The sequence below is a fragment of the Mauremys reevesii genome, linkage group 6 (assembly GCF_016161935.1).
Source record: "Mauremys reevesii isolate NIE-2019 linkage group 6, ASM1616193v1, whole genome shotgun sequence".
Lineage (NCBI taxonomy): Eukaryota > Metazoa > Chordata > Testudines > Geoemydidae > Mauremys > Mauremys reevesii.
Window position 1 is genome coordinate 9,262,398 of NC_052628.1, and position 14,299 is coordinate 9,276,696.

General features: G+C 38.2%; 1 protein-coding gene across 1 annotated transcript in view; it reads left to right on the top strand.

Moving 5' to 3' along the window:
- PIK3C3 (phosphatidylinositol 3-kinase catalytic subunit type 3) overlaps nucleotides 1-14,299 on the top strand; it is a 131,159-nt gene that overhangs the window by 18,546 nt on the left and 98,314 nt on the right. Inside the window, exons 5-7 of the mRNA XM_039545351.1 lie at nucleotides 5,725-5,811; nucleotides 7,399-7,494; nucleotides 14,137-14,208. Coding sequence (XP_039401285.1) covers nucleotides 5,725-5,811; nucleotides 7,399-7,494; nucleotides 14,137-14,208 — 255 coding nt within the window. The remainder of the gene's footprint in view (nucleotides 1-5,724; nucleotides 5,812-7,398; nucleotides 7,495-14,136; nucleotides 14,209-14,299) is intronic.

Genomic DNA, 14,299 nt, shown 5'->3' on the forward strand with positions numbered 1-14,299 from the left:
AAAAAGCTCAGTGCCGTATATGCAGACAAATGGAAAACATTGCAAGTTCGAATCCAGTGAATGGTGGACATGCATATAACATTTAGCCATGATGGAATGTCTCCTAGATCTCTTCCATTTTGTGATTCATACCAGAGTACGTAAGATTTGATTTCAGCAACACCATTTCAGCCTTCCACGCAAATATCCAGAGCAGTAATCAAATAACTAATCTCAAGGAAACCATTAATAAACTCCTTCCGTTGAACAAACTTGTCTTTCTACCCGTCTACCATCCTCTATTCCAGTAATGCTATATAGAGAGCAAAATTCAACTTTGGGTTGTGCTGGCTTTTGGATGTCATAACCCTGCAGCAGGTTTCTTCAGGTTTTCCTCCAGCTTTTGGTGAAGCTTGCTGGAGTGGAGAGACTGGTCCTGGCAAAAGAATACTTCAGGATTTCTAATATGAGGCACTCTGCATTGTTGGGATGAGAGGGATGGAAAATATAGCTGTAATTTAAAAAAGCTGTGTCCGAAGACTACCATACTGTCCAATATACTCAGAGTAAAGCTGTACTCTACCTCCCTGCTGTACAGTTTAATTTGTAGATTACATTTGAGCAGGTGCAAATGTTGGGGGATTTACTGGAAGGATCCACAGATCACACACCCAGTTGAAGATTAACCAATCCTGCGTAATCATAATCTCTTAGCTGTTACCCTGGGAACCTACAGTTCCTCATTTAGGTAATTTTTGGCTCTTTCCTGGGAGATGCTGGCTAACTTCAGCTCTCCTCTTGTTGTCAATTAAAGGACTCTCTTTTTGGGTGACAAGAATGCCTTAGTACCTCATAGGATCAGGTTCTTAGTGTTTGTGCTCATTTCACTGCCACTTCCTCATCATCACTCCCATTTTCATTTGTTTTCTTTACCTGTCACATCTTTTCATTAACCTAGTTAGTAAGATCACTAGGAAAGGAATTATATATGGTCTTTGCAGTTCTCAGGATTTTTTCACAAAATTGCAGTTTTGAGGGATTTTTTTTTTAAAGGATTCTTGTCATTCTAATTCTTGCTTTCAGTCTTGTGAAGTTGTATCCTTACCAAATTGGCTGTCTTCAATTAATTTCAGTGTACTGAAGCCACAGACTGCCCGCAGCAAGATGGCCTCCAGGTTCCTTTAACTGAAAGTGATGCTACCAGCCCTCATTGCTTCCAATGGCTGAGGGTAGCCTGCTCAGGGAACATGGTGGCCATCTTAGTTGCCATCTGAGGGATAAACTGGGGAATGTGGGAGGTGTTGAGAATGGGATGCTGGGAGCAACGGAGAGAGAATGTCAGGAATCAAAGGAATGTGAGTGGCAGATACAGGGAAATGTAGTGTGACGGAGAAGGAGAAAAATATGTATTAGAATAAGAGTGAAATATGGGGAGGGAAATGGATGCAGGTGGTAAGGACAGAAGACTTGAGAGAGATAATGGAGAGAGAAGAGACAGTGACCCTAATCCAGTCCTGTCCAGGTAGGGAGAGGTGTACAATGGCAGCTCCCCACATCTAAGGTGATAGAGGGTAAGCAGAATCCCTTCCAAGTAGGGAACAGTTAGATCTACACTGTGCGTATCTAAGGTTGAATTTTAGCTCTGTGATGATTGCATGGAAATGGGGGCATGCTGCTTCTCTCTACAAAGGGGGGGGGGGAAACCAACACCCCCCCCCCCATGACATTTAAAAAAAATACTCTGACTTAAAAATAAATAAGGTGTAAAAAAAAAAATCTTGTTTTTCTTTTGAGGGGGGGACTTTCTGACTCATGACTTCTGAAATTATTGCCAATTCCATGCAATCTATTAATTACGTGTTTGTACAATACCATCACAGTGGGCCCTGATTTGGGTCTCAAGGTGCTACTGTAAATATAGAAAGGAAGAGAAACTCCCAGCCGGACTGGGCTTTTTCCCTCCTGTCTCCTCCACCCCCCCAAACCCCCCCCCCCGTCAAAAGAAAGCGTCTCGTGAAAAGAGTAAAATTAAATTTAAATGTTTGTCTACTTTTCTTTACGCAATGGGGGTGTAAATATACAATATGCATATTTATATATAAAATCGTTTTATATAGTACAGACATCAGTTATGTTATCTTTATAGACAGGCTCACTGCGTATTGACACACATTGGCAAAAGCAGTACTTCACTTTTTAGCCCTTACATTTTAGGCTTGCAGAATGGTGCTAGGACAGCCACATAGCAGCAGCATATTGTGCATGTATTTTGATAGCATACTATGCCTGTGTAGTTCCAATTAATAGATTTTTATAAGGCATCTGAGCTGTCTTATGCTTTGCACTCAATGCATTTGTTGTGGTGGTTGTCCATATTTGAATTGCTAGTATCCTGGCTATGAACAATTGCTGAGCCATAATAATTTGCTTAACAGGAGTCCTAACATAACTTTTCATCGATTCTGAGGCTAGAAAGGACTATTGTGATCGTCTAGTCTGACCTGCATAATACAGACCATTTTACTTTCCTGAATTAATTTCTTCTTTGAACTAGTGCATAGCTTTTAGAAAAAAATCCAAACTTGATTTTAAAAATTGCCAATGATGGAGAATAAATCATTGTCCTTGTAAGTTGTTCAGTGATTGTTTATCCTCACTGTTAAAAATGTACACTTTATTTCCGGTCTGAATTTGCCTAGCTTCAATTGCCAACCATTGGATCAGGTTGTATCTTTTGTGTGCTAGATTGAAAAGCCCATTATCAAATATTTGTTCCCTGTGTAGATACTTAGGGGTGACTTAAATCAGAGTCTAACCTTCAGTTTAAGCTAAATAGATTGAGCTCCTTGAGTCTGTCACAATAAGATATGTTTTCCAACTGTTTAATCATTCTTGTGGCTCTTCTCTGAACCCTGTCCAATTTATCATCATCCACCTTGAATGGTGGACTCCAAAACTGCACACACTATTCTAGTAGCAGTTGCATCAGTGCCAAATACAGAGGTAATATAAACCCTCTACTTCTGCTTGAGATTCCGCTGTTTATATATCCAAGGATCACATTAGTCCTTTGTAACAGCATCTCATTGGAGCTAATTTGCTGCTGATTATTCACAATGACTCCCGGGTATTTTTCAGTCACGCTGCTTCCCAGGATAGAATCTACATTAATATATGTCCTATGTTCTTTTTTCCCTAGGGTATAGTTTCATATTTGGCAACATTGAAATGCATATTGTTTGCTTGTGCTCAGTTTACCAAGCCATCCAGATTACTCTGAGTGACCTGTCATAGCCCTTTTTTTTTTTAATCAAAGCTTTATCAAAGTCATCTCAGACTTCGTGTTTTGTCAAGTGTTAGGGTTGTCAACCCTCCAGGATTGTCCTGCGGTCTACAGGAATAAAAGACCAATCTTCAATTAAAGATTATATCATGTGAACAAATCTCCAGGAAATCGTCCAACCAAAGTTGGCAACCCTACAAGTCATTGATAAAAATGTTAAATAGCATAGGACCAAGAATAAATCTTTACAGGACTCCACTAGAAAATGCTTCATGATTATCTGTTTACAGTTATATTTTGATCCCTGTCAGTTACCTAGTTTTAGATCCATTTAATGTGGGCCATGGTACATTTTGATTTTTAAACAAACAAACATTTTAAAAAAACCCTAGAAAAATACAAAATTAACAAGTAAATTGCCATACAGGAGTCTTTAATTTGCTTTAATTTACAAGTCTTCGAGCCTTATAGTATAATATAATACATTATCTTATTTCTGCTATAAAGACTGGGGACTTTTGCTGGATATGAAAGGTAAAAAAATCAAAAATATGTATGTCTAATTTTCAGAAATAACTTGTGTTTGAAATTTTACCTTAAGTTCTACGTAATATAATTTCTGTTCTTCTGGCAAAAAGATGGTCACTTTACCATATTTCAAGGCTTTCCTAAGTTCTTAGTATTAGGAAGGCCCAGTGCTCCTCCTTGTGTGTGCCTCTTGCTGTTTCTTGTAAGCTTTTACTGTACCCCCAAGTGGTTGACAAACTGCTTTCTTCTGTTTCTTCTTGAATTGTACAGTGTGAGCCACAGTTAATAGATTGTCTCATAGACTGCGTTGGAAGGGGAGATAATCACATGACATCTCTGTAGGAACTATGGCAATTGCTGAGGCGGAATAGTAGCATTAGCAATATATTTTTAATGTACACCTCTACCCCGGTAGAATGCGACCCAATATAACACGAATTTGGAGAGAACGCGGTAAAGCAATGGGGAGCCCTGGGCCCTTTAAAGCGCCACCTGAGCCCCGCCACTTTACTGCGTTATATCCGAATTTGTGTGGCGCCCCAGGCCCTTTAAATCCCCACCCGAGTCCCGCTGCCAGAGCTTTGGTGGTGATTTAAAGGGCCCGGGTCTCCCCACAGTGGCTGGAGCATCGGGCCCTTTAAATCCCCGCCAGGGCTCTGGCAGCCGGGCTCGGGTGGTGATTCAAAGGGCCTGGGGCTCTGGCTGCTGTGGGGAGCCCTGGGCCCTTTAAATTCCTGCCCAAGCCCCGCTGCCAGAGCTCTGGTGGGGATTTAAAGGGACCAGGGCTCCCCATAGCAGCTGGAGCACCGGGCCCTTTAAATCACCACCCGGGAAGCCAATCCAGTCCGGCACGCCGTACCGGACCAAACCCAATATAACGCGGTCTTACCTATAAGGCGGTGAGATTTTTTGGCTCCCAAGGACGGTGTTATATTGGGGTACAGGTGTATTTTAATGCAGGGATTTGGAGCTGTGCTCTTGCTCTGCTCCAGCTCCAGGCAAAAACCTGCAGCTCAACTGCTCTGGAGCTCCGTGCTCCAGCTCCGGGCTCCGCTCCAAAGCCCTGTTTTAATGAGATACAGTATTATCATTATTACCTTTCAGAAGTGGCGTGCTGAGTCTTCATTTATTTACTCCTAATTTAAGGTTTCGTGTGCCAGTAATACATTTTAACATTTTTAGAAGGTCTCTTTCCATAAGTCTATAATATATAACTAAACTGTTGATATATGTAAAGTAAATAAGGTTTTTAAAATGTTTAAGAAGCTTCATTTAAAATTAAATTAAAATGCAGAGTCCCCGAGACCGGTGGCCAGGATCCAGGCAGGGTGAGTGCCACTGAAAATCAGCTCCTGTGCTGTCTTTGGCACGCGTGCCATAGATTCCTAACCCTGCAGTAACATATCATTCAGCTCTCCATAGACCACCAGCAGATGCAAGACCACAGTTTTGGAATCCCTGCTGTATGCAGTATCACTGGCGAAGACAGACTTACTGAAATCATCTTTAAATTATTTTTAAGAACAAGAAGTATTGTTTATAAAGTTAAATGAAGTACCAAACTTTTGCATTCACTAATTTTGGAGATTCAGAAATCTTTCACATGGAACGAACCATGAAGTCATTAATTTTGTCATGCTAGAGCTCTGCTTTACACATAGGACCCTTTTAATAGGTCATATTATTATGAATTCAAGACTAAGGTTAATGATGTGTATATTTTGTCCTTTCTTTTGTGATCAATATGTTTTGGATCCTGGGAATATTTTTATAATGCAGATTGTTTATAGGGCACACTTTATTTGTAACGTAGAAGCTTTTTAACTCCCTCTCTTCCCATCCCTTTCATATGTGATTGTCTTTGAAATTCTGGCTTGGCTATTCTTTTTCAGTCACAGCAATTTAAATAGTATCACTATATATTTCTATGGCAGCTCACCAAGTCTCATCGACAAGGTCACATGGTGAAAGTAGACTGGCTGGACAGACTGACCTTTAGAGAAATAGAAATGATCAATGAGGTAGGTCATCATATATCAGCTTTATAATGGGTTTTGGGTCTTGTTGATATGGAAGCCTTGGCTTGCTTATAAGACTGTAATTCAAATGACTTGCCCTATTTTTCTTCTCTCTTGTGCACATTAAAGGAAGAAATCAATCTAAAAAGAATGATTTTCTCTGGTATTAGTGATACAAAGGTAGCTGAAAATAGATCTAGATATCAGTTAACTTGGCTATAGGTGCTTAAGACTGTTAGAGCATCATGGGGTGGGGCGGAATTGAAGTTGTCAGAGCAACTTCCTTCAGTAAACTTCAACCCATATAAACTCTGCATTAAACTTGTAATCAGTTTCTAATCAACTCACAACCTTTTGTTTAAATTGATGTTGGTTTGGGAGGGAAAATATTGCATCTGGAAACTTTTTTGCTTAAATCAATTGCTTATTTGTTTTTAATCTACGAATTGAACTCCTGCCCCCAATTCAGGAGGGAAGTGTTAACCCATGAAGCCAAAAATGATCTCCTTAAATGGCCTATTCTCTGAAAGGTGCATAGACTGACCACCTTACTCAACACATCTGCTCCCTGTGTTGACAGCTGCTTGCTTGTGTAAGGCTATGCAGCTTTTAGTGACATGGTTGTGATAAAAGGAGTGCAGTGTAGCTCTCCTGCTGACAAAAAAACTTCCTCCCACAACGAGGGAGTGGTGTTAGTGTTGTCCACAGGAGAGCGCATCTGCTGAGAAAATGCTGTTCACACCTGGGCTTGTCATGGACAAAACTTGCCTTTTTTGGACAAAAAGTTTTGTCTCTTTCTTGCCAGTGCAGACAAAGCCTAAGAATTTTTTTTTTTTTAGCTACTTGGCATTTCAATGAGACCTGCAGAGAGAATGAATTGCACTTCTATAGCACCTTCCACTGGGGACTCTAAAGTGCTGTGCAAATTCTAACCTTCAATGAAACATACCTGTTTTTAGAGAAGGAAGAACTAGCACAGAAGAGGTGATTTGACTCTCGGTCAAGCAGGCAGTCTGTAGCAGAACCCTGTCTTCTGATTCTCATGACTGTGCTTTAATTACAAGACCAGCCTCCCTTGCCTGGAGAGTCCATACCTCCCTGGGTGGGCAGACTAATTCTCTTGTGAGTTGTGCAGAGTAAACTGCTGTTTACTAAGGTTCAGTAGCAGAATTTGATATGCAAACCAGAAACACACCCCAAAACTCCAAGATCCCAAGTTTTATTTGCAGTGTTAGCAGTTAGAAAACTTGTAAACTGAGCAGGCTGTATCTTGAAGCCATTGGTGTGCCAACATAGCACCATTTAGTGCAACTTTAACTCTGTTATTCCACTGAATCACTTAAACCGTTCCCTCTTCTTGAATGCAAATGTTTGTTGTAGAGTGTGAATGACAATATATAATGCCAGAGGAAGCTTGTATCCTAGAGTAAGTAGTTATGTGAAATTATAAACTGAGTAATTGCCACATCTGATAATTTGATCCATCAGTTACAGCACAAAGGAAATATGGTTATTACTGTTAAGAAAATGCTGAAGATTGATGTTCTTCTTTAATATACAATCCACATCTTTAGTCTGTTTTCTTTTTAGAGTGAAAAACGAAGTTCTAATTTTATGTACTTGATGATTGAGTTTCGGTGTGTCAAGTGTGATGATAAAGAATATGGAATAGTTTACTATGAAAAGGTATGTGCCTTGCAGGTTTTATGATCTCTTTTAGGAATAAAAAAGCAAACTTGCAGCAAAAAATATTACAGGTTTTCCTGCTGAGATGAAATATTTTGTTGCAAGATAGCAGTAGACAGCTGTCAGTGGCAGCTGTTTATGTACATACAAATCAAATAGTATAGCTACAACAAGATTACAGAAGTCAATCATTCATGTAATGCAGTTCAAGATTACAGAATTTAATACGTGCAAGTGATTAAAAACTTTTTCATTTATTGTTCCCCAAATCAAGTAGTACTTTCAGAGTAGCTTTATGTAAAATTGGTTCTTGGATTGGGATAAAGAGATCTAGATGTCTTCATTGGTAGACTTAATACGGGCTTGGCTTATCAAAACTTTGCACAAGAGCTGTGCCAATAGGCAGTCTCATTTATCTGAGCAAATAATGGAAATTTATTTCCCCAATATTCTTTATGTTCTAAAAACACATTTTGATACCTTTTTAATAGGTTTTCATGACAATAACAAATAAATGAAATCTCTGCTTTCCTCAGTATTATATAATATTTTGCGTTTATGTAGCATCTTGCTTCTAAGGATCTCAGGCCACTTTACAAATATTAACAAACTCCCCCAAATAACTTGCAAGGTAAATAAGTATTCTTATCCCTATTTTACAAATGGGAAGATGAAGGTAAGAGGTTAAGTGAATTTTCCAAGACTACATTGCGGTTTGAAAAGCTGGGATGAGAATCTGGATCTTCAGATTTTCATATGCTTTAGCCACAAAACCATCCAACTCTCCTACCTTGATGTAATTTTTTCTCAGGTAAGTGTTTTTGTTGGAGACTGTCTGATTGCAGTATATTTGTGTTCGCTTATCTAATATAGTCATATCACTTTTAATATCTTGTTCCCCATGGTCTGTAGAAAAGATATGATCGGAAGGTTCATAACAAACATTTGCTCATATAGGCTGGATATTATAATTATAAAGTGTTTGTGTTATACAGATGTTGTATCATGATGTCCACTTTTCTGGTGCTCCCTTTGTCTACGATTTTTGAAGTGCTGCTGTTGCATTTGAATGATGCACTTCAGAGTGGAAGGATGGTTATGGAACATGCCTGTGTTTTGCCCCCTACATGCACGTTTGATTGTAGTGGGAACTGAATTTGTGCTGTCTTAATGTGTTGCATATATTTTATTTGCTCTTGGGAGAGAGAACGCTTGGTTTTGAACCAAACAAGTAAAAGTGGTCAGAAAAATTCCAGTGACACATTTTTTCATTGAAATTTGCCAGTTTGAAATAAAAATGGCTCCTGGAAACAATTTGATTTCAATGAAGTTCTTTGCGTTTTCATTCTGAATTGGACCGAAACCAAATTTTGAAACTGAAATCCTCTACGAAACGGAATTACTTTTCTCTGCATAGCTCTTCAAACAAGCTAGGAAGTATTCTTAGAAGCATGAAGAAGGAATATAATCAAGGTATAAAGCTGGCTTACTAAGAATCATAAGATAATTAGGTGGGTAACTGCAGAGCTTAAAAGTAGAAAAAGCCACAATTTGAAGGACTTGTTAAAAAAGCTACTTCACACAAATTCAGGACCACTTTTCTGGAAACAGCAGAAAACAGTCCATAAATTAGTTGCCTGTCTTCTCAAGTTTGTTATGCTTCCACTTAAAATATAAAGATCACCTATCCAGCATATAGAATGTAATGGAACTAGGGTAGGTTGTCACCTGTCTCTGAGTGATAGTCTAAGTGAAAATTACTTGTCACAGTTGTGTTGATAGATTTGTTTTTTGGTGTTGTGACAGAGAACCAGCCTGTTAAACAGCTGCTGATAGAATCTGAGATTCTGTGACTCAACACTCAATTACTATACATAAAATGAAGTGACAGTGGCCCCTTCTGTATTCTTTATCAACTTAATTGTAATGCAGTATTTAAAATGTGAGGAATGTCAGTCTGCAGGTAGCAAGAACACAACTTCCGATTTCCCTTTTAGGCAAACATCACTCATTCTGGAAATATCACTGTGTGAATTCCAAAATGCAAATATCTCATCTCATCTCATCTCTATGGGTAAATGAACTCCAGCATTTTTCATGAACATGTATTTTCGTATAGGGTTTAAGTGAAAACAGCCTTGTATTGGGTAAATAGGGCAGTTGCAGATCCAGATCCATTTAAAGGATATTCTCATTAGAATATCTTTCCCAGTGTTAAAAAAATAAGGTTTTATCAGTCTCTGAAGCCTTGCCAGTGTGTCCATCTAGGTTCTGGATACAGATAGTTGTATCCTGCTGGTACATCTTGGAACCCTGGTTTAACTAATCCCATACTATGAGATCAATAGAACCTCCTATTTGTTAGTGTTTTAGAAACTGATAAATACTGTAATTTCAAAGAGGTACAGCAGAACCTTGCTTGAGCAACACTTCACTTTACCGTAACACACTATAATCTGCAAAACTGGCAGTCTCTTTCCACCTTTCATCAAAGAATAAATAGCAGAGAGTGGTAGTGAGGTCTTACATTTGTAAAAATGTCATTTTTGGAATATAGTGGAGTATCTTTAATAGTATGCTATAAAATATTTAATTAAACCAAACTCAAAACTAACTCTGTATTCTTATGAGGTTTGGCCAGTGGCGGATTAATGATTTTGCCGCCCACAACCCCATATGAACTTGGTTTAGTTTTTTTTACAAATTTGTTTGAACTAAAATGAATCTAAATATCATTACAATAATTGAACACTTATAAGTTTTATTATAAATAAAATTACAAGTACAGTGGACCCTCGCTTGAACGTGTATCTGTATAGCACAATTTCGCTTATAGCGCAGGAACGTGCATGGATCCAAAACTGAGAACCGCTTAATTTCTTCCTTCCGGTCGTATTATTAACGTTTAGGATTCTCGCGAGTATGTTTACTAAATGGTGTCGCGCTGTGGTTTCAATACTGCATTGGCCTGCTAAACCCAAGGTTGTCAGCTCAATCCTGGGGATTGGTCCTGCTTTGAGCAGGGGGTTGGGCTAGATGACCTCCTGAAGTCCCTTCCAACCCTGACATTCTATGATTCTATAATATGCGCTATGATTGGTAGAATCGCAGCGTAACTGATGCCGCAATTACAAAAATGCTGCTATTATAAATTTGCCGTCCCTGCAAATTTGTCGGCCTAAGCGACAATACACTGCTGGGTTTGGCCTCACATTTGTTTGAGACCTCCATGGCAAATTAGCAGGTAAACAATTGTTGGCATGAATTATTGAGGTTACACAGTCAGGGACACTCTAATAGATATTGATGTTCTTTGAGTGAAATAGAGGGGTCAGAGTTGCACATTCCCTATCCATTTTAAAGGTGGGTAAAACTGCCAACATGCTTATTCTGTTGACTGATGTCATTGTCTGTCTCCAGGGTATTTCGTAGCCTATTCTGAAATACGGCTATTCTATCTTTAATGAGAGAATTTGGCCCACGAGAGCAATGATAGAATTCAACCAACTTGCAAATTCTTGTTACAGTTTAAGGGGTTTTTGTGCTAAAACATAATGAAATTGTAAAGACAGTTTCCTTCATTTGAGCTGAATAACTAAAGTAAGCAAAAATAGGTCATTCTGGTTTCACGTTCAACTTTTTATGTGCAATCTAGAAAAATCGGTGGGCTGACCTGTTAAGTAAAGTTTTTGCTTTTTTTTAAATTTGATTTTTTCACTGTAACAGAACAGCATAGTGACAGAAACACTTCACTTTTTTGTTTTTAACTAAAATATTCAAAGCTGAAAAAATACAGATGAAATCTTAGAAAAAAGTGAATTCTTGGCTTTCAAATCACTAGTTGAGCACTAGACCTTCGAACAGTTGACTGCTATATCAAAGTCAATTCTTAGTATTTTAGGTCTTTATAAGCTTGCCGCTGTTATAAAGCTTTAAGAAGTTCATTGTTTCTTTTTTCTATTGGTATAAGATTTTTCTTTTTTAGCCTTGGGATGCAAGGGAAGTCAGACCTTAATGATTGTATTGCCTTTTTCTCACCTAAATTTACGATTTGTGGTTGTAGATGAAGGGGGAGATTTTTCAAAAGTACAAATGGGCGTTAGGCTCGCAACTTCCACTTGATCAGTGGTGTTGGGGCACCTCTCTCCCCTTGGGGCCTTTGAAAATCTCCCACTAATGTTTTCTACTATCTAAAAGATATGAAATATTGATTTCTAGTTCTGGCATTCTCCAGAATAAGGCTGATTAAAGTCACAATTTAATTAGTGGATAAAAAGCAAGACAGCAGCCAGAATATTTTTTTGTTGTTGTTAAGAACCAATACCTTGTGACCTGGCAGGTGTACAAAAGAATGGTTTACACCACTGGAGAAAATGATGCCCAATTAACCAGTAAAAAAAATTATTCATTTCTAAATTAGCTCGGCGAAGTACTAGCTCACTGGTCCCTAACAGGTACTTCTAAATAGTCCAGGGTTGAATTTAGCAACTAGTACGCTAATCTGAGGTCCAGAAAATTTCAGTTTCTTATTTTAATGTGATACATGTTCTCCTCAGACCACCACAAAATGTTCACATTTAAAAAATACTATCTTAAGTCAGAAGACGATGACAGTGGGTAGGATTTTCTAGAGCTCTCAGCATTGGTCTAACTCTGTTCTCATGGAAGCAAATGGCTCAGTAAGTGTGGTGTATGTGTGTGCTTGCTTTTTAAATTAATTATTTTTTAAAATATTCTGGAACTCTTGAGTCTTTATCCTAACTGTTACTAATTCTTTGTGTGGTCTCGGTCAAGTCACTGAGGGTACACCTACATTTGAGCTGAGAGGTGTGATTCCTAACTTTCATAGTTAGGCTTCAGCTAGTGCCTGAAAATAGCAGGGTGTCCACAGTGACATGAGTAGCAGCTCTGAGTATAATCCCGCCTGACCCCCTGAGGTACTTCCGTGCAAGCTAGGAATCATATCTCCTAGATCAAATATAGATGTACCCTGAACCTCACATTACCCATCAATAAAATGAGGATACCTACCTATCTTGTGGGGTATTGTTAAGATTAACGAACTAATGTTTGTACAGCAATTTGGAGATATACTAAGTACTAAATATTTATTATTAAATGCATTATGGTAAACTGAACAAATAGAAAATGCTAAAGGGAAAAACATCATAACGCACAATCCCCAGATGAGTTTATTGTATGTTTTTAGATGTTTTTTGGGGAAAACTCGTAACATAGGATTAGCCATGGTTAAAGTGGGCATGGGGGGATGGGAGGGTGGCGGTAGTGATTAGATAAGTGGTTTTGCTTTTATACTAAACCTCTCCCCCACTACTCATTTTTCCGCATCTGCCTGCTGCTGCCTGTCTAACACCTAGATTGTAAGCTCTCACATACAGGGACAGATCATCTTTGCTCCTTGTCTGTATAGTGCCCGGCACAGTGGGGCCATTGATCCTTGGTTGTCACTCCCAAGCAGGTGCTCCTGTAATAGAAATAATAAATATATACTGTAGCACCATACATCTTAATTAACACTAAAGTCACCATCTGTGTAATTTATTATTTAATTTTGTAATTGAATTGAGCAGAACTGAAGAGGATTGTCCTTTTTCTTTTACTTGAATTTTTAAAAATTCAAAATCTTAAATTACCTAATATGAAAAATAGTCATGCATTTATTCACAGGCTGGGCTTAACACCATACACATATTATATGCATCTTACTTAGTTTAAAAAGTATTGTTTACTTTTGTGTGTGTGATCAGAATTGTCTGTAAAAACATTACCGTATTATTGCATTTATTAGCTTCGTCTGCCTAAAAATTTCCTCCAATGTATACTTAATTTACTGGAACAAAACCAAGCTTTTGCTATAGTCAGCAGTGTAGAATCAATATATGCACAGAAAAGTGAGCTATATATTAGTCTGCCTCATGTATCATCCACAAAACTGCTAGCTATAGTGTAAAAAAAAAAAAATGCTCGGACTGGTAAGGAGGGGAAGCAGATTCCTTATAATTCCGAGTTCAAACTAGAAGCAGATAGCTTTGTGCCATTCTGCAATTTCTAAAAAGATGCTTCCCAAAATGGTGGTCTGTGTTGCACTCTATACTGAACCCTCAGTATAGGTTGTGTCTCTGTGTGTTCATTTTCCCTCAACTCCAGCAAATACTCCAAATCAGTAAACCCATATTTTCATGATGGGACATTTAAATTTTGTCCATAAGTGTTTTGGCTACAGCTTTTGAAAATTGTTTGTCCACACAATGGGGCCCTCTAAGCACCTCCATAACAGATACATCATAGCAGTGAAAATTTCCATCCATTTTTTTTCTTCACTAAAATGCTAATGCTGATGAAGTTTTAAAAATTATACTGATTTCTAAATTTGTCACATAAATAGATGGAGTTTATCCTTTGGTCTCCTATTTCCTTCTATCTTCTCAACTTTGTCAAAAATTAACTAGAAAAATTCCTTTCTATATTTTCTTATCCTTTATGCTTTTTGTTGGTTATGCATTGAAAATGTAATTGCTTTATTTTCTCTTGAATATGGAAAATAGTAAATTCTGACAAAAGACGCATTGTTCATTATAACTTGAGACATTTATTGTGCCTTTCAATTATGTTGCTATCCAGGATGGTGATGAGTCATCTCCAATTTTAACAAGCTCTGAGATTGTTAAGGTTCCAGACCCCCAGCTGTCTATGGTGAGTAATTTTCTGTGCAGTACAATCCAGATCATAACAAAACTTCATTGTGGGGTGCTGTGAAGTTCTTACAAGTGGTGGAGAAAAACTC